The sequence below is a fragment of the Gymnogyps californianus genome, chromosome 1, assembly GCF_018139145.2.
Source record: "Gymnogyps californianus isolate 813 chromosome 1, ASM1813914v2, whole genome shotgun sequence".
In the NCBI taxonomy this organism is placed as follows: Eukaryota; Metazoa; Chordata; class Aves; order Accipitriformes; family Cathartidae; genus Gymnogyps; species Gymnogyps californianus.
This window is the reverse complement of record NC_059471.1, coordinates 117476030-117494707: the sequence shown is the minus strand read 5'-3', so window position 1 is coordinate 117494707 and position 18678 is coordinate 117476030. Positions and strand designations below refer to the sequence as shown.

Genomic DNA, 18678 nt, shown 5'->3' with positions numbered 1-18678 from the left:
AAATAAGCAACGAGTTGAAAAGGAGAACTAGTGGCTAGCAATACTTTCTTGACCTCGTTATGCAAGGATGCTGGGAGCCCCTAGATGTATTGCACCACAATGGAGAGAATCCTTCTCCTTTCTCTGAGATCTAGCTGAGGAAGTGAGAAAGCCTGGAGATTTACTTCAGATAACACATCCTTTCAGAGCAAACTGAAAGAGTTAAAGACCTTATCCCTCACCCTATAGGTTCACTCCACACTACCTATCCAAGAAAGGAGGGACCAAAACAAGCCCCCTTCGTTCAGTGCAATGTGCAAGACAGTCTGTATGCTGGTGTGCACTGCCCACTGCAGAGACTACTCAGCCTAATAAATCCGTTCTCCGTAGTGGAGAGCCAATGCTATTTGCTTCCACAAATCATGCTGAACGCTGAATTCCCACCAGACTCATCAGCCCAAAGTCTTGCAGGCCGCTGGGGCTGGGCAGCAGCACCCCTTGGTGGCTGCGGACAGGGATGGCCATGGACGTCCCGCAAGGCTGGAGGGGCAGGCGAGGAAAACTCGACAGACTTTGGACGGGTCGTTTTCTCTTGGCCCCTGAGATTCCCACTGTATGGTCCCAGTGGTGGCAGGGGGAGTGCGGGATGGTCTTCCACGCTCTCTACAAGGTTCACTTTGACTTTCCTGCCTCAGGGGCTGTGCGGCTCCAGCAACGCGCACCCTTCCTGGCAAAGGAGGGACGGTCATGTTCAGCAAATACATACATCTAAACTCCAGAACATAAAAGCTTTCCGCCTTTCTGCATTTTTTTTTGCTTTTCTTTGTTTTCCTTCTGCATTTCTTTGTTTTTCTGAAACAAAATAAAAGAAAAAAGAATTGCCAGCTCTGCTTCCCACATCCCCTTTTTATTCTTTCCTTTCCATCCTTTTTTTTTTTGCCCTGTGGCACATGTTGTTACTTTCACATACTCTCCATGGCATCCCTTCTTTCCTGTGCTGATCCCACCAACCACCTCCTGTCTGCTCCCTGTCCTGCTCTCCTGCTCCCCAGTAAAATAATTCACACACTTGCCCCCCGCCCCCACTCATCCCTTTGACTGCATCAAGTAAATACTGACACAGACCCCCAGGCTCTCAGAGGGCAGGACTGCTTGAAAACGGAGAGAAACAAGCAGTTTCTGTGTACACACGCACATGTTGGTGGGGAGTGAAAAGAGGAAGCTATAACGTCTCTGTCTGTTTTAGCTAGAAAAATCTCTAACGAAAAGAGTTTGTTGCATTTTGTCTTCCTCATCCCCTTCTCTTTCCTAAGCCATTTCCTCTAGGCCATTTTCGTCCCTTTCTTCCATACTCTTCACTCTTGCAGAACGGCTCCTGTCTTTTTCCCTTCGACACGTTCCACTCCTGCCCCTCATCTAAATACGTTGTATAATCCTACATACATAAAGACAACCTTTCATGCAGTCTTTTCTCTCACACCTCATTCCTTTTCTTGCTCTGTTTTTCTCCTTAGCACTCTGCCCTGAAGTATCACTTGTCCTGTATCACAAACAAGGCTGCTCGTATTGCTTTGTTGCTGGAGCAGTTTCTACTCACAAGCTCAGCTACCTACCCGAGCTGAGCGGCTGTACATCAGGGGTTCAGAGAAGCCTTTTTTTTTTTTTTTTTTTTCGCTTTTTAGTTTTAGCAAAACGCAGGTTTCTCCTGAGCATCGCCAGGAGAGGGCAGCAGCGGAAGGCTCCGTGTGTCGGTGCCCCGGAGGCAAAGCCAGGCTCTCTGCCCGCGCTCTGCAGGCAAGGGGAATACTGGAGGAAAAATTGTTTTGTCCTGCCTGTGCACAACAGGACAGTACCTAAATGGCAGGGGATGGATGTGTGGTGTGTTTTCCTTCCTGAATTCAGCCTAACAAAATGATTCATCTGGCCTGCTATAAGCTGTGAGTGCTATGGGGCATCTGGGGGCAGACGGTAGTCACACGGTAAGTCAATTTGGGTTTCTCTGTGCTACGTTGCTACACACGTAGTGTAGAGGTACGTGGTAAGATTGAAGTGGAAAAATGGAAATCCACCATCTTTTAGGAAAAGTTGAATCAAGTCTCAGTATTATCCCAGTTAAAAACATGTCTTTATACAAATCTTTATAAGGTGACTGAGCACAAGGTGATGGATAAAACAAGGTATATCTCAGTAGTTATTTCTGTAAGTAATACATTGAAGGCCAGGAGGTTGTTCAACTGGCAAAACCAAGTCTTGTGGAAGAGATGGCTCAGACATACATCCTGCAGCTTCCAAGTGATAAGACTGGAGCTATGCCTAGTGGCAAATGATCCTATGAGCTTTACAGTCCAAAACAGTTTCAAATAGACCCGGCTTGCTGTAATTAAACGACAAGGCTTTCCTCAAGGAAGGTTGGGCCACAAACACTTGTGGTGACACAGAACCGCCCTTTGAGACTGATTTAGCAGTAGCCAGGGATAGCGGGGCCAATGGTGCCACAACCACCCTTTGGATCTGACGGACCTCCCTGGCCAGGCAAACCAGGGGCGAGGCGAGGGGACAGCCACTTCTGGGCGCCATGCTGACGCCATGACCAATGCCGGGTCACTCAGACCTTGTAAAACATCTCGGCTCCAAGCAAGTGGGTGCCAGAAGGCGGGCAGAGCCATCCAGCGGGATTGGCTCTGCTTCAGCTGCCCGTGGGCCGCCTCGGACCACCCGCACAAGCAGCGCCAGGAGCCGCAGCCGCCACCTCCGGCCACGTCCCCTCACGACCCTCCGCACCCAACGGCCCGGCCACGAGCGCGAAGAAACCCCTCCGGCTGCTACTGGGCCTGCGCGCGCCTCTACCCTCCCCCAGACACGTGACGGGCGGGGGCGAGCCGCTCCCGTCGGGCGCCTGCGAAACGTGATTGGCAGAGAGTTCTGAAGAGGACTTTCATTGGCTGTTGGACTATCAGGGACTCCGCCCCCTTGCTCTCCCCGCCCGACGGCGAGGCAGAGCTGTCAGAGATGTTTACAGCCGACGAAAGCCGCGGGGATTGTCCCCGCCTCTCGACAGTTCTCATTGGCTGAAGCGAGCGGGCATCGCGAACCCATTGGCTGACAGCGGACAGGCGAATTTCCCACTCGCAAGGTTGCCCCCGGCGTGCCCTCATTGGTGAAGGAGGGCGGGCAGGGTTGCTCCGATTGGCGGAGAGCAGAGCGGCCCCCCCCTCCCCGCGCGGGGCCGGGGGCGAGGGGGGCGGTGCTGGCGGCGCCCGGTAGTCGGTGGCGGTTGGCGGCCGGTGCGGGATGGCGGGGTTGCTGCTCCTGTGCGCGGCGGTGCTGCTGCTGGCGGCCGGCGGGGCCATCCCGCCGCCAGAGGAGGCGGCGCGCATGGCGCGCTTCGTGCTGCACAACTGCGACTGGGGCGCGCTGGCCACCCTCTCCGCGCAGGAGGGGCTGCGCGGCCACCCGTTCGCCAACATCTTCTCCCTCAGCGACGGGCCCCCCGGGCCGTTCAGCGGCAGCGGCGTCCCCTACCTTTACCTGACCGACATGGAGATCTCCGTGCAGGACCTGGAGGTGAGCGGGAGCAGCCGGGCCGCGCCGTCTCGGGCAACGGCGAGGCGGGGTTTTGCCCCCTCAGCCGGCACACAGGGGCAGGGGGGTGTCCCTGCAAAATCAGCTCTGACGCTGGTGTATGCAAGCCGCAGATATAAATAGTGGCCCCAGTAAAGGAGACTTTAAAACTTACAGGCATGCAGGTAACTAATGCAATGTCATATTTTTCTTGGTTGCCTACGCTTTTTCATCTCGGTAGCAAGCGGTGGTTGGAATTTCTTTTGTAGGAGTCAGGGTTCACACCAGCATTTTCTGAAGGCAATGTAATGGCGCTAACTGCCTGTTCCATGGATGTCACCTCATTTGTGAACCCTGGGGACAATTATTAGCCCTTGAACATCTAAACATAAGCAGTGCTGTCTGTGTTGACACTTAGTAGTCCTCCTAAGAAGTTTCTGCTGATCATGGTCTGAAAAATTGCTAAGCAGCACTCCGGTAGAGGAAGTGGCTGAAGCTTTCAGAAGCACTGACCAGAGAAATGAGGGGCCACAGAATATTTAAACAGGGAGAACTTCACAAAAAATATCAAAAGGACTGCAAATTGGCAGTGTGGGACTTGAGCAAAGAGGGTTCCTACACAGGCTAGTGAAGGAACAGTAATTAAATCTCTGGAGCTTACCGTAAAGGCAAGCACACAACGAAATGCAGCAGACTGGCATGATGAGGCTCTGAGTGTGTCTGATTGGCCTTGTCTCAGATCTTTTGCTTGGCTGTGGTCAAGAGAGAGCTGCCTAAAAAGTTAGGGAAATAGCAATCACATGCCTCCTTTATTAGAAAACTTTTTTGTTCTAGTAAGTGTTACAGTATTAGTAAAACAAACACAAAACTTAAATAATGGAAATTTTTCAGACTTTGTTTTAGTGTAAGTCTTTTTTGTTTGTTCCTTGCCAGGTTTTAGTTTGTTACATTAAAATAGTTTAATTATGTATCTAAGTGCTGTAGAAATCCTAATTTATCTTGTATAGTATCTCCTTCTTCAGCCCAGCTACAGCCTTTTGTTTTTAGAATAATGTAAAAATCGTAGTATAAACTGCTAGCAAACATTTTCCTTCAGAAGGCTCCTCAACAGATCCTTATTCTGCTGTTACAGGGCAGAAACATTTGACTGTCACGTGTAAGGGAGATGTCTGATAGGAGATAGTGCTGAATAATCATGAGTCTGCTTTTTTGTAGTTAAGCAACTTCCTATCTGTCAGGTGGTTGCTCCTGTTTCATCAGTTCAGTGGTACTCTGCGTAGTGTTTAAGTGACTTTTTGGGGTTTCTTTTTGAGATGAGCTCTTATAATGAAATTTCTCAAAGCACATGAACTTTCTTTGCTGGGAGATAATGAAGTTTAGTATGTGATGTTCTGCAGTAGGCAATCCTGTTTTGCACCAATACTTTTCAAGCTGTGTTCACCAAATTAGTTTTAGAAAAACAACTGGATACAGATTCTTTAATTCTTCAAGTTAGGTGTCTTACTTAAATACTCAAGATTTTTTTAAACCTAACTTGTAAAATTCACTTTAAACTTCAAAAGAGCTGACCAGTTTGGGGACAGCCAGGAGGCTTGTTTTGATGGGGGGGGGGTGGTGTTGTTTGGGTTTGTTTTAACTGATTTTATCAACAGTTGTGAAACTCAGTTGGTTACCTTTTCAGTAACCCTTTGTTCTTCCACCAGAATTAACTTAATGAGGTTCACTGTATGTCCTTGTCTTCTGTACTGTCCTGTATGTATGTAAATTGGAATATATCATCATTTGAATGTGAAATAGCTAGACTGTATGTTGAATTCAGAGTTTTAAGGAGTGCTGTTTTGTGAGGATTGCATTTTATGCTAACAAACTTCAGCACACTTCTAAACTGGACTTTCTTTCAGATTCAGAGCTCATCTAAGTAGGCTTTCAGATATAGTTAGGAAAAGATGATGACAGCTTTGTTCTTTTTACCAGTAATACTGAGCTGAATAAAGTACCAAGAACTGAAAATATGGTGGGTATGACATTTTTCTTGCAAAAGTATGTAAACATCTTATCTTACTACTTGCATTTCAGATCAATTCAAATGCCTCCTTAACTGTGTCTTTGGCACAGACTCCTTACTGCAAGAAGCACAGATATGATCCCCAGAATCCCCTCTGTGCTCACATAATCTTCTGTGGGAATATTGTAAAGGTAAGCAGCTGAAAGTTGACACTGGACAAGATTGCGTGCATCAAATAGTATTGTTTAGTGGATGGAGAAGAGAAAGGTTAGAATTTCTGTGCGAAAGTATATGAAGAGATATTATGTGCTGTGATACCAGAAGGCTAGCTCATAGTTTGTGTGAGGAAAATGAAGTTACCTCTTGATATTTGCATGTCTTTAGCAAGGAACTTGGGAGGACAATATTGTAATGAAGGAAGTCTCCCTCATTCCTCTAGACCTGTCTTGAAACTAAGAAGTCTAAGACAGTTCTCTTGTGAATGAAGTATGAAGGTTTTTCCGTCTCTTTTGCTCAGTTAAATTCTTTGGTCCATGCAGCATGACATATGCGCTTCCGAAACTTTATTGAAGAAAATATTAACCTAAGCTATGAAGTTACAGGTATTAGAGACAGAAAAAGTGGATTGTATTATCTGGTGGTGTTGCTGCCAGGGCAGTGTTCTTTCATGCACCAGTACTTTGGTGTCCCATAGAAGGAATTTAGAACTGCATGTGTTATTCGTTGAAGATCTTAATCCCATTATTGAGGATAATGATTGAGGATGAGGACTAACCATCATTAATCTCTCTAAATTCTTATTTGATATATTTGCACATTACACTCCAGCAATCCTTTAATTGCTTTCATGATGAGTTTCTCATCAATAATGAAATTGTTTATTTTAATTAGTTCCTCTTGTACCATACCCAGAGCTCTAACTTGTTGATTTAACCCTTTAAACATTTGCACATTGTATATTAAGTGCTGTCACATATTTCAGCTTCCCTTCTCTGTAGATTCTGTTATATCATCCTATTTGTGTGTGTGTATGCATGTGTGTATGTGTGTGTTTGCACGTGTCTGAACAGGGTTGGATCTGTTTGTGTCTGTTTGAGTGACCAGATGCAGAGGAGGTAAAATTACACCTAAAACATTGCATTGTAATAATTCAGCAAGAATCCGTACTTCTCTGTTTTTGTGATTTGTTGAAAGATTTATTCTTATGTTGATGAAGTACTTTCTTGCTCATGCTTACTTCAAAAGCACCCTTTTGATTTAATATTAAAATCAACTACCTTGGAGTTTTTGCCTGTCTCATGTACAGTTGTACACCACACTGAAGATGAGTGGACTCTGCCACAGTAATGAGTCCTTTGGGACAAGACATGGCTAAACTGAAAAGAGCACACTGCAGTCAGCAGTGGTTTGGTTTTTAGCTAAAATTTGTCTTCACATGACTGTATCTTACTGTAATGTTTTGCTGGTTATTGTTTAGGTGAATGATTCAGAAGCAGGCTTAGCAAAAAAAGCTTTATTCAGTCGTCACCCTGAAATGGAAAGTTGGCCTAAGGATCATAATTGGTTCTTTGCCAAATTCAACATCACCAATATTTGGGTCCTGGACTACTTTGGTGGATTGAAAATTGTGACGCCAGAAGAATATTACAGTGTCAAGCCTTAGTAAGTACTTAAGTTTTGCATGCTTAACTCTCATTGTATTTGGAACCTGTAAAACTTCTCCTTATTGTTAACAGTATATATTACCTGTCTCTGTTTTTTATACACGTTTATGTCTTTTCCCTAAGTAGTCTACTGGATGCAGTGTCTGAAATCATAAGATATGTTTGAATAGGGGATCCACCTACTTAACAATATCAAGTGTAGTATCTATAGAACTATCTGTGGTTAACTGCACTTGTACCTCAGCTTAAATACAGTTTCTTGGGAGGAAGGACTCCTATAGAGTGGGCACGGTCACCGTCCTCTGTTTGAATTAAAGGCAAGACAGATGATGTTTTGGTCTAATAGTTAAAGGTAGCGAGACTATTCAGCGTTTATGAAGCTGTAGTAATGGGATTGCAGCAATATTGCTTAATATTTTCAAAACAAAGTTGCTTTTAAATCTGTCATTATGATATTGAAGTACAGAGAAATTGTGTTCTATTGTCTACATAAAACGTAAGTCTTCAAAACTTTCAAATACATTTTAGCGCAGTCAACACTTACACATTCAATGTCACTCTTATTCTTACTCCTTGTAGGTGGAAGAAGGTCCTTGGTGATGCTGATGATACACAAATGAATTACGTTGGCTGTTTCATGAAAGATTTATTTTTTTCTATGTATTGTAGAGCTGAATTAATAATGCAAAAAAATCAAACACCTTGCATTGTTAATGAGCTTGTATAAGCCTTCTGAAGCAAATGTAAATTCTCACTAACTAGCACAGCTTGAATCATGTCATACTCAAAAACTTTTGTGCATAAGCCATAACTAAATTTTATTCATTGGACTTGATTCTGGAAAGATGTCTGTCTGTTGACAGTCTGCATTCAGAAATGCTGTGTTTACTGGAAACTAAAGAATTAGTCCAGTTCTAAACCTTTCAATGCCCTAGTTAAATAATATCTGTTTGTAAGCACTCTCCAATTTTATTTTATTTTTAATACCAGTTTAGTTTAGAGTTTTATGGCAAAGTACTACAGGATGGCTCAGCTGACTGTGGAATGGAAAGCATTGCTTGTATTACGATGGCAGATGATATGCTGAGTTCCCAAATTCTGTTAAGAATTTTCTTTGCACGCTAATACACTCACTCGTTTGAGCCATTTTTCTATTTTGCTACCTATATTGAATGTGCTATAAAATATGGTTGTGTTTACGCAAACTGTACGTATACCTCATGATAAGTTCTTGGTAACTCTTCAGCTGGCAGTGGTTATATGCCCTGACTCTTTAATAGGAGCAGGGTGGTAGTACCTAAAGTACCTGACTTTAGTATAAGAAGAGTAGCGGCTTGTAAATTCAATGAGAATGTTGTAAAGGGTAAATGTTTTCTGATTAGGATTCTGAAATCTTCAGCTTTGTTAGTCTGATCAAATGGCAATGTATCAGCTTTTATTACCCTCAACAGTACAACTGAGCAGATTTTTGATTTTGGAAGCCTTACACAGCAATTTTGGGTTAGTAACCCAGAAGTGACAAAGAAGCAATACAGTATGACACAGAAAATTCATGACTTGTAGAGAATGAAAATTAATGAAAGGTGTGCATAATTAATTCTCTGTTAAAATAAGCCATACACAACCACAAAAAATAAACACCTTTTTACATCCTCTCTCATCTCCCATGTGCTAAGTTCACAAATATCCAAAAGCGATTATGAACAATTAAGTTGATTTTACAATGAGCAAATATTACCTAATTGACAGAGTAAAGAATGTGAGAATTTAGACTCCTTAGAGGCAGATCCATATATAGAACAGTGGAGTTCGTCATATCAAATCATCTCTACATCTTAATGTTGTTATTATATCACTACTTTTCTCAAATACTGGAATGATTTGTGAAAGTATTTTGGACTTAACTTACTAAGTTTTCCTTCTCCGCAAGGGGAAAAAAGGTACTTGTTACTGTATCAAACCCATTCTGTTCTACTATTTGAAAATTAATTTAGGATCAAAAAAACTTACAATATGGAAACAACTTATGTTGAACAGATAACACATTAAATATGAAATTGGAAGTATTTTTATATAAGGCATAACAATTGTGGAAACTCAAATGATCCTCTGGTATGGACTCGATCCTTACCATGGGGACACTTGAATGCATTACATGTCACTCCATAACTTCTGATGTGTGAGACTGATGATGCTGGGCTTTTGTTAAAATTAAAATATTTTTTGACAAGTGGTGTCAAGTGTTATTTATTGCATGTTCAAGAATACTTCCCTACCTCACGCTCTCTTTCACACAAGCACCCTCTCTTCAGAGGTCTTGTTTTATTGTCACTCTGGAGTCTTTCATGCTTGCTAGAATAAATGGTGAAACACCTCTCTTACGCTTGGCTTTCTCTCCTTGGAGGAAATAAGCATCTTCATGTTTCACTTTCTTTTCTGCATCTAATACTGTGAAATGGAACATAAAATAATAACAGTGGAGTTTGTGAAAATGAATACAAGGAAGCCTTATTTGATTATTTCTTCCAGCTAGGGCTTCTCCATTTCTAAATGACTGTATCATCGGCAGGCAGGTGTTCAGCCATCCCCAGGAATGCAGGGCTCCATCACACGTAACGGTCACTTGGGAAGACAAATGCCATCACTCCGAATGTCCCCCCTTTCCTTCTTCCACCAGCTTTTATTGCTGAGCACAATGTCCTGTGGTCTGGGATGTCCCTTTGGTCAGCTGTCCCGGCTCTGTCCCCTCCCAACTCCTTGTGCAACCCCAGCCTCCTTGCTGGTGGGGCAGGGTGAGAAGCGGAAAAGGCCTTGACATTGTGTAAACAATAACTAAAACATTGGTGTGTTATCAATGCTGTTTTCATCACAAATTCAAAACATAGCCCTAAACAAGCTACTAGGAAAAAATTAACTCTATCCTAGCCAAAACCAGTACAACACCTTTAAAAGAATCACTTTCATTTGAGGATTTGATACAGAATAAAGGTTGTTCTGTTTTGTTTCTGGTTGTCTTGTTGGATTTGATGTTACCATTAGTACCAATTCCCAAGTTGTTTCTGATTGGGAGTGGAAGGGCTTTTTTTGGTAACAATTCCTCTTAAACAGTTTTGTAATACTACTGGATTTTATTGGAACAATTTTAGATCATCCAAATGTCTTTACATTTGAAATTTGAGAGGACCCCAGCCAGATGTTTCTTTTGGCAAGCAGTGAACAACAGAATGGTTAAGCTACATGTACAGAGCTGGATTTGAGGGTTAATCAGAGAAGAACTATCTGGAGTTGTTGTATCTATGCATCTCATTGAACACTTGGATAAAGAGATTTTTGTATGTACGTGTGGAATGTAAAGCAGACTAGGGTATCAATTATACTAAACATCTCTCTCTCCTTCTCCCTTAGTAATAGGTGTGTAAATGTTAATATCGCTAACTCAAGAAAGTCTTTAGCTTTTGTCCTGTTTTTCCTCACCTTCTTTTATTCTCCCTGTGCTCACCTTTGTTGTATTAGGCTCATTCAGGAGTTCGCTTGTGAGCATGTTTCCTTTTTTCCTAATATCCAGAAGTAATATTGTGGCTTAGAATAGAAGAGGCCAAGTATAAGAAATTAATACAGCTGTAAACAATGAATCAGCGTTTTGACGTCTGACTAGGTGTATCCTCTGCCATGGCATGCTTGACATATCTGAGCATATTCTAAATAGTAATGAAGTCACTCTCCATACCTAGGAAGTTAAGTATCTCCATTCATAGATAAGAATCTGAGACACAGGATAACCTTAGGCACCTCACTAAGTCACAGGAAGTTTGTTAGCTGGGAATCTAATTAGGATGATCTCAGCCTGTCTCTCTAATGATATAGCCATGTTTTTCCTTTGCCGACAAATCTTGCTTGTTGACATGTTGGTGTTTCTACTTCTTGATTTTCAATTTCTTTCTTGTGCTTTAATGTAAGACTTGTGCCCAGCAGATTCTTGCAACATGCTGCATCATTATAGAATAGAGCTTATGTATATCAGGTATTAGTTTAATCCTTTATTCAGTTCTATCTGGAATTAATTTCTTAGCTATTTAATGTTGTTTCACATTGGTCTTCACAATGGTCTTCACAATAAAATAGAGGTAGCTCAATCAGCATATTAGATTTATACAAAATGTATTAATCATAACTTAACGGATGAATTTATTTTCAGCAGGTTTTTCCTGAATAACAACACACTGAATCGAGAAAGATTTAAAATGAAATAAACTGTTATATTATTGTTGAACATAAGAGGGTGCCATAGACTTACATTCGGGTTGATTGTTAAATGTTTAATACTTAAAATTGGTTATTGAATTCATCATAACTCAAAGATGCTGGAAAAGCATATGATGGGGGCATGACCCAAACAAATTCTTTTTCTACAGTGCTTTACATTATGAGTGCTTTCCTCCATAAACACAGCAACCTGCTAGCTGCTAAAAAAGAAGCATTCATCATTTTTTTGTGTTTTGTAATCATTTTGTGCTATGGAGTGCTCAGAAGTAATATCCATGAAAATGATTTAAAGGTTTTTAAATTAAGAAACTCTAGTAAAGGAAATGGAGACGGGTATAGAACGCCTCAGAACATCGACTGGGAGCAGCCACCTCCAGGCTTGATAGTGTTTATTTCTCTCAGTACTCACTAACTATAAGAATCCAAAGTGAGGGTGTGTTAGCGTGACGATGCTTTGGCTTAGGCTTGTTGTTAGCGGAACTAAACCACCCGATTCTGATTTGTAATTTCCAACAGCTAATTAATCTTGTTGGACTTGGATAGTTTGCGTGCCCCCCAGCCCCTCTCCAGTGGTTTGGGCTGCCTGTGCTGGAGGCCAGCCCTGACTCTGTGCAGGTGTTTGGGTCGTGAAGCAGAGCTGGGAAAAGCCTGCTTGGAAGCTTCCCCTGTTTGCCTGGGGGCTGTGCTAGAGCTCAGGCCCTTGCCACTTGCCTAGTCCCACTGACTTGGCCTCAAACCTGCCTCAACTGTGGTTGACCCTGGTTTCTGTCACCCAACCTGCTCTTCTTGTCCAGGTACTGTGGGACTGTGTATCTTGGTGGCAAGGCCACTGCCCTGCCGACCCTGCCAGCTCCCCTGCTCTGGTAGAGCAGCTGGACCTTGGTGTTCCCCAACAATTGTATTTTCCCTGCTGGGAAGCTCAGTCCATGAGCTTCTCATGCACAACTTGTGGAGTTGCTCCCAGGGCTTTTTGACTTAAGAACTTCTGTGTCTAGAGGCTTCCTCAGAGTTTCTGTGTTGAACATAGTGTAACAAGATTAGAGTGTAAGACTCATTCATTCTGGCTGTAGTGGTTAATGTTCTTCATAGCCTGTTTTTCTATGGAAACAAGGCTTGGGTAACGTGTTGTCTGGACACTTGCTTTTGTCAGATTTTTTTACTCAGTCGGACTTCGATTTGAAACAGGTAGTCTGACCTTGAAGCCACGAAGCTCCTATATGTGCCATGACAATTAGGAGCTCAAGAGAGGAAAAACCCAGTTCATGTATATTAAAGGTACAAAAGTCAAGCTTTTTAAAAATTTGAGCTTCATTAATTGTGCTGGTTGCAGAGCTGCCTGGAGTCTTCTGGCTGACTGAGACCAGGTATGCAGTTAGTATCTGAAGTGATGAAATTCTGTATTATTTAGTGGATGTTTTCTTTTTACTCAGAGAACCTGATAGCTGTAGTCATTGTTCTGAATTATTTTTTTCTCTAGCTCTTCATATCCTAGATAGAAAAGCCTTAACAGTTCCCCATTACTCTTTGCTCCTGATTCCTGCAGCTGTTGGGCTTACTTTCACATATAATTTCTGCAGTTTAAACAAGAGATGGCACACTTATGGTGGCAGATCCAACAACGGCTGCAGGTCTTGTTGAGAGAGGGGAGTCTCTCCCTCAACCTCAATAATGTTGTCAATGTACTCATACAGGTCTAGAACTACTTCACATTATTTTTGCTACTGCCACTGACTCAGGTTGTAACCTTACTCATTTTGCACCCTTACTTTTTTTTTTCCCCTTATCTGTAAAAATGCAAATAGATGCCAGTTTGTAGGATTCATATAAAATACTTGTAAATCATCTCGGTACCTTTAGATGAGAGGAGTGCTTTTTTAAAAACAAGATGACTTCTGGTTGCTACAAACACAGAGTAACTTGACAAAGCCATGCAGAGGGTATGTGTATGTGTGTGCAAACATGGAGAAAGACAGACTTCCAAGAAATACTAGGTAGTATGTATGTAATTGCATATGTAAGTATGTATATTTATGTGAAAACATTGAAGATACCTTGTATTTCTATAATGTTTTATGGAACCTACTAAACATCACCCAGCATTAAAAAGTAGCTGTTTCTAGATTGAAATGAAGCAATTGTTTAGAGATAAGAAATAGAGAAATAATTGCACAAAACCTGCACTATATGATTATAAGAACCTCACATAGCTCTTTCCTGTTGTCATTTAGCCAAACACAGTTGCCTAATCAAGCATTAATTGGATTTTTGATTTGTTTTAAATGCTTAAATGAATTTCAGTTCATTTAATTAAGTTTTCCCCCAGAAGAGCATTTGAAAAATGCAGAAGAGGTATGTGTTAGGGGTGAAGAGGGGAAGAAAATAAAGGAAATAAAGATACTTGTCACAGGTCTTAAAATCTGACTTCACAATACTTTTATATTCATGAAAGACATAACCTTACTGATCAATTATAGTCTGTACAGCCATGCAAGAAAATACTGAAGGTGCTCTATAATTAAAAACAGCATTTCCAGAATGTGTGTTTAGTGGTAAAGTCCCAGAATTTTTCTACATATTCTGTAATGTAATCAGGGATATTCACCTGCAATTAACAGGTGAAAATGTTAATGATGTAAGAGAGAGTAGCTTGACTAGCCTAAAGGAAAAGAAGCATTGTGCTTCCTTCTTAAGAGATGACATAAGCAGTGGTCTCTCCAGTGCATTTAAAAAAAAAAAAAAAATCCAGAGCAGATCATAAAGGCTTCACTGAGGAGGAAAGAATTGGACATTATAGATTCAGTAGTCTCAAAACTGAGTATTCAGAGAGGATGCATTTTAACTTTCTACTAACATCTCCTTTATAGGCTTCCAAAACCCATGTTGCACTGAAAATTTTAAGACCATAGCGGGAACAGGGAACTGCTAGTCACAAAAAACACAAAATAATGAATAGGAATTCGTTCTTACACTGCATCAGGGCCTGTTTATCATCTCCCATAGGAAAGGTACACTCATGGCTGTGTTTGTCTTTATGGTACTGCACAGCTGTCTGGTTTTTTGGGTTTTTTTTCTTGTTGGATGTGGCAGGGTTTCTATTTGCACAATGCAGCTGCAAGGACTAGTGACAGTCAAGTGGTTTTTCCTCAGAAAAGTAGTATTTTCACACACAGAGGGGAGCAGTTGTAGTGAGACCAACTTCTCTTGTCTCCCTGTTGGGAGCTGCAAAGCAAGACCTGTAGTTAGACACTGTCTTCTTTCCAGCTCTCCATTTGCAATGCTTGCAAAAGTGCAAGGCAGGGACTAATCCTCTTGGAATGCAGCAATTATCACTAAATAAGTATTAATTGCTGCATTCCAAGGGGATTAGCACAGTTGAACCCAATTACAGCAAAGCAAAGCTTCACTGTAAGGCACTACAGTGCATTGAAATGCAGTGAAGCAATGTAGGACTGTCAGTCCGCAACATTTTGTCAATAAAAATTGTGGGCTTACACACTGTAAACAGCAGACTTTTTCTTTTCAGTGTGTTAGTCTACTGCATGAATGGCATGCCTTGCTGGGGGCTACATCTTGCTCACCAGAGAAAACGGTTGCTTATTTAACACCTATTATCTTTGTGTGAACATCTCCAAAAATTATTTTAATACTTGTTGAGTTAGTTCTGGCACTACAACTGTCACTCCCTGCTGGATCAGGGGCAAAACTCTGCAGGCTGTCTGGATTCTCCTGTCTCTAAAGTTGGCCAGCTCCTCCATCAGGTGATGTAGGAATTAATTTTGCCTGCAAGTACTAACTGTCTCAAATAGGCTTAGGAGAACTTTTGATAACTGACCTGTTCTCAGTCCCAGCAGTCTGCGATGATGATTACAGGCAAGCTCTCTCTGGTAGCAATCCATGAGCCAGAGGGCAGTGTGTAGTTATTTTTTTAATCATCAGCTTGACTGTGGTGTGGGTTTGTTTTTTAGTTTTCATTTATTTCCTGTTAAAACTGCAAACCCTGCTCCTTTTTTTAATAGTACAGTCAAAGCATAACCAGTGAGCATGAAAAAGGGATGCTTCTGGGGATGAATCAGCCCCTCGCATTAGAGCTGTTCCAGGATTTCTTGTGTCCAGAGAAAGAATGGCATATTGATGCACAGAACCAATTAAATGCATACCTTGTCTATTTTATGAAAGATGTTATCCTTACAGATAATGAGCTGCACCTTAACCAGCGTTAAACACAACTGAGTTGTACTTGGGGATCACTTCGATTCTCTGGCCTGTTCTGTTTCAGGAACCATAGATCAAATCTTGCAGTCTTCCCAGTGCAGGTAATTCTTGAAATGCACTTTCTTCCACCCGTATGTTTAGCTAAAGAGTCAAGTTTAGCTGAGAGCTTTTCTCAACCCAGCAGGGAGGGTTTTATGTCTCCACTGTGGCCTTGTCTGTATTGAGAAAAATAGCTGCTGGTTCAGCTGAACTAGTGTTGACATTCATTTCTAGTCCAGTGTTAACAAAGTTCTTATGATGTGACTGAAGTGAGTAAACTGAAACATCAGTATGGTTTAAACTGTTGGTAGAAATGCACACATGAGATTGCCTAATGCACAACGTGGGCAGGAGGTGCTGAAGTTTTTACTGTACTATGTAGTTCCTAGAGATGCAAAGACCAAATAGGCTGAAAAGAAGGCGACACTAAGCAAATCATTCCTCATCGTGTAATTGCAAGCTGTATGAACACAGAAAAGCTTTTTCCTAAAGAAGAGACCACGTCCCCTTTATCTTTTTCTGTACTCCTTGACTGCGCGTGATTTGCATCTCCCATGCCGTGCTTGTTGTGAGAATAACTCATAATACAATCATGATTGCTCTTTTGTATACTTTCATTGTATTTAGATTATAATGATGTGCTTGCCTTATTTCAAAAGCTGAGGGATGGGGAGGAGAGAACTTCTAGGGGCACTGTCCTGCAAAGCCTTTTTCTGACTCTACCCATGCTTCTAAATGAAGTCCATATACTCTATTTCTCTGACCTTTCCCTATCTAGACATCAAAACATACTGGCCCAACTGCTGTTCTGCCAGTGTGCCTACTGTTGCCATTAATCTCCCTTTCTTATACAGCTCTTCATTCCTTTTCCTTACCTTTGGCCTCAACTCTTTATTCAAAGTGATAATTTGCTGGCTTTCTGCTGGAGGGAGAAGCTATGATCAATAACAGGAGGAGACAGGGGTCAGCAGAATAGTGATGAGCAGTGCCATTTACTCCTCTGAAAATACTGTTACCCAAAAATATCAATAACTCGTATGATATTATTTTAGCTTTTGGATAAGGTGTCAGTGAGATTTAGGCAGCCTGCAGTGGGAGCAGGGGTCTTTTTCCTCTCACTAATTGCTTATTTCAGCCAGTCTTCTGTTACACGGGGAAGTGGACAGAAAGGGCTTTATCCGGCTCGCATTGGAATATAGACCACGTACCCGAGCACAGCCATTTCTGGGACTAATGACACCTCTTTCAGGTTCAATGCATGGCAGCTCTCATGGGCTGTGCTTTGCCTTTTGCCTGGCGGTGAGTCAGAGTCCATCTCCAGCCTTCCCTTGCAGCTTTTGGGGTAGAAGAGCCACAAAGGAAACCCTCCCCAAGGCTGGGGGACAGCAGAGGCTCAGCAGTACTCTCTAGGTATCACAGAATGGCATGCGGCACTAGGTTTTGGGCTCTGGAGTAATACTCGTGTCTAATAATTTTGGTATTGACAGGCACAATATATAACAATTATTAAATAAAAGGATAATACTCTTTTATCAATGTATTAGCCTTCGTTACTCCAGACAGCAAGGTGGTGAATTTCTTGGTCTCCTTCTTCCAAGAACTTTACTTCACCAATTTACTTCACTTTCAAAAGACTATAAATCCTTACTTCTTATATGCACAATAACTCTCACCCTGCCAGTTGTCTTCATACTATTGGGAAATGGTTATCACCAAGCCTGTTCCTGTACCTGCTGGGGATGCACATTCCTCTTTCTCTTTCTTTTCTAAGAATTAGAAATGGAAAAAAAAAAAATACTGTTCATTGAGATACTTGTACTTCCTCCCAGCCTAAGCTCTGGTCCTGAAGTGTATTAATAGTATTACCATTGTAAACACATAGCAATCTTCTGTTAAGCCAGTTGTATTTTGATGGGGGGAGGCTGAGTTTTAGGCTTTAAGGTGCATCTAAGTCATGTTTTCAAGCTTTTCTAATTCACAGTTGTCTAAAATGTACTTTTTATTTCTGTTAATAAAAGTGAAATTTTCTATCTGTTCACATTTGAAAAGAGCACAATAATGTGAGATTTCTTACAAAGTGAGAGTTGGCATCACTGTGTCAAGTGGTATGATTTTCATATAAATGCCCTAACACTTTGCTGGAGAAATTACTTCTGTCTAATATCTCCTTCCTAGGAAGATTTTTCTAAAACTCCAGATTTCACCTTTCTTAGTTTCATTTCATTATGCTAGGTTTCTTCTCCCCTCTATTGCCCTAAATGAATCCTTTTATTAGCTGCTGCTACTTCTTAATAATAATAATAAAAATGCAATGAGAAATGTTGAGGAGGAAGTACCCCTAACCACTCGTTGGCTCTCCCATTGCTTTTTTCTCATGCATTTAAAAGTTCTGTGGTGGTTGGTTTGGGTTTTTTTGTATGTTTTTAATAAAGAAAACCAATGCACCAAAAAAACCAACCCTGAAACCAAACAACTCCCAGGTGTCCCTGATTCCTGGTTCTCTTTGAGTTCTAGTGCCTTGTTTTCCCTGTCTCCCTTAAGACTTAATTTCTTTATCTGTAAAAGCTTAACTGCCCCGGCTTTAGTAGGGCTAATTTGAAAAGCATGTTGAAGTCCTCAGGTAAAAGCATAATGAAATGATTTAATATGGTTAGCACAAATCAGTTTCTTGTGTTTTTCCAGCTGATAGTGCAAAGCATTCTTCTGAGTGACATTTGCTGGGTTACTGCTAAAGCGTGCTTATTCTGTTGCCTGTGTGGTTATCCACTGCTGCCTACAGAGCACTGCTTTAATGCTGCCTGATTTGATCACTAGCTTGGCTTCGTAAGGAAACAAGCATTGTGATTCTCCTGGCTCAGCCTGCTGCTCACCACCACCCCAACCACTTTTGACCTGGGGGGTCAACATCAATTCAGCTAAACAAAGGAGGCTCAAACACAACCTGTTCCTACTTGT

General features: G+C 41.7%; 1 protein-coding gene across 2 annotated transcripts; it reads left to right on the top strand.

Annotated features, from left to right (window-relative positions):
- Positions 1–3247: 3247 nt before the first annotated feature.
- Positions 3248–9441, top strand: CREG1 (cellular repressor of E1A stimulated genes 1). 2 transcript variants are annotated; one of them, XM_050915749.1, is made up of 4 exons: positions 3250–3543; positions 5617–5736; positions 7023–7207; positions 7789–9441. In XM_050915749.1, coding segments are annotated over exons 1-4 (579 nt in total). In that variant the 5' UTR covers positions 3250–3270; the 3' UTR covers positions 7790–9441. The 2 variants fall into 2 exon arrangements, with proteins under 2 accessions (XP_050771713.1, XP_050771706.1); XM_050915756.1 differs by lacking the exon at positions 7789–9441 and having other exon boundaries at positions 3248–3543; positions 7023–7208.
- Positions 9442–18678: the final 9237 nt, after the last annotated feature.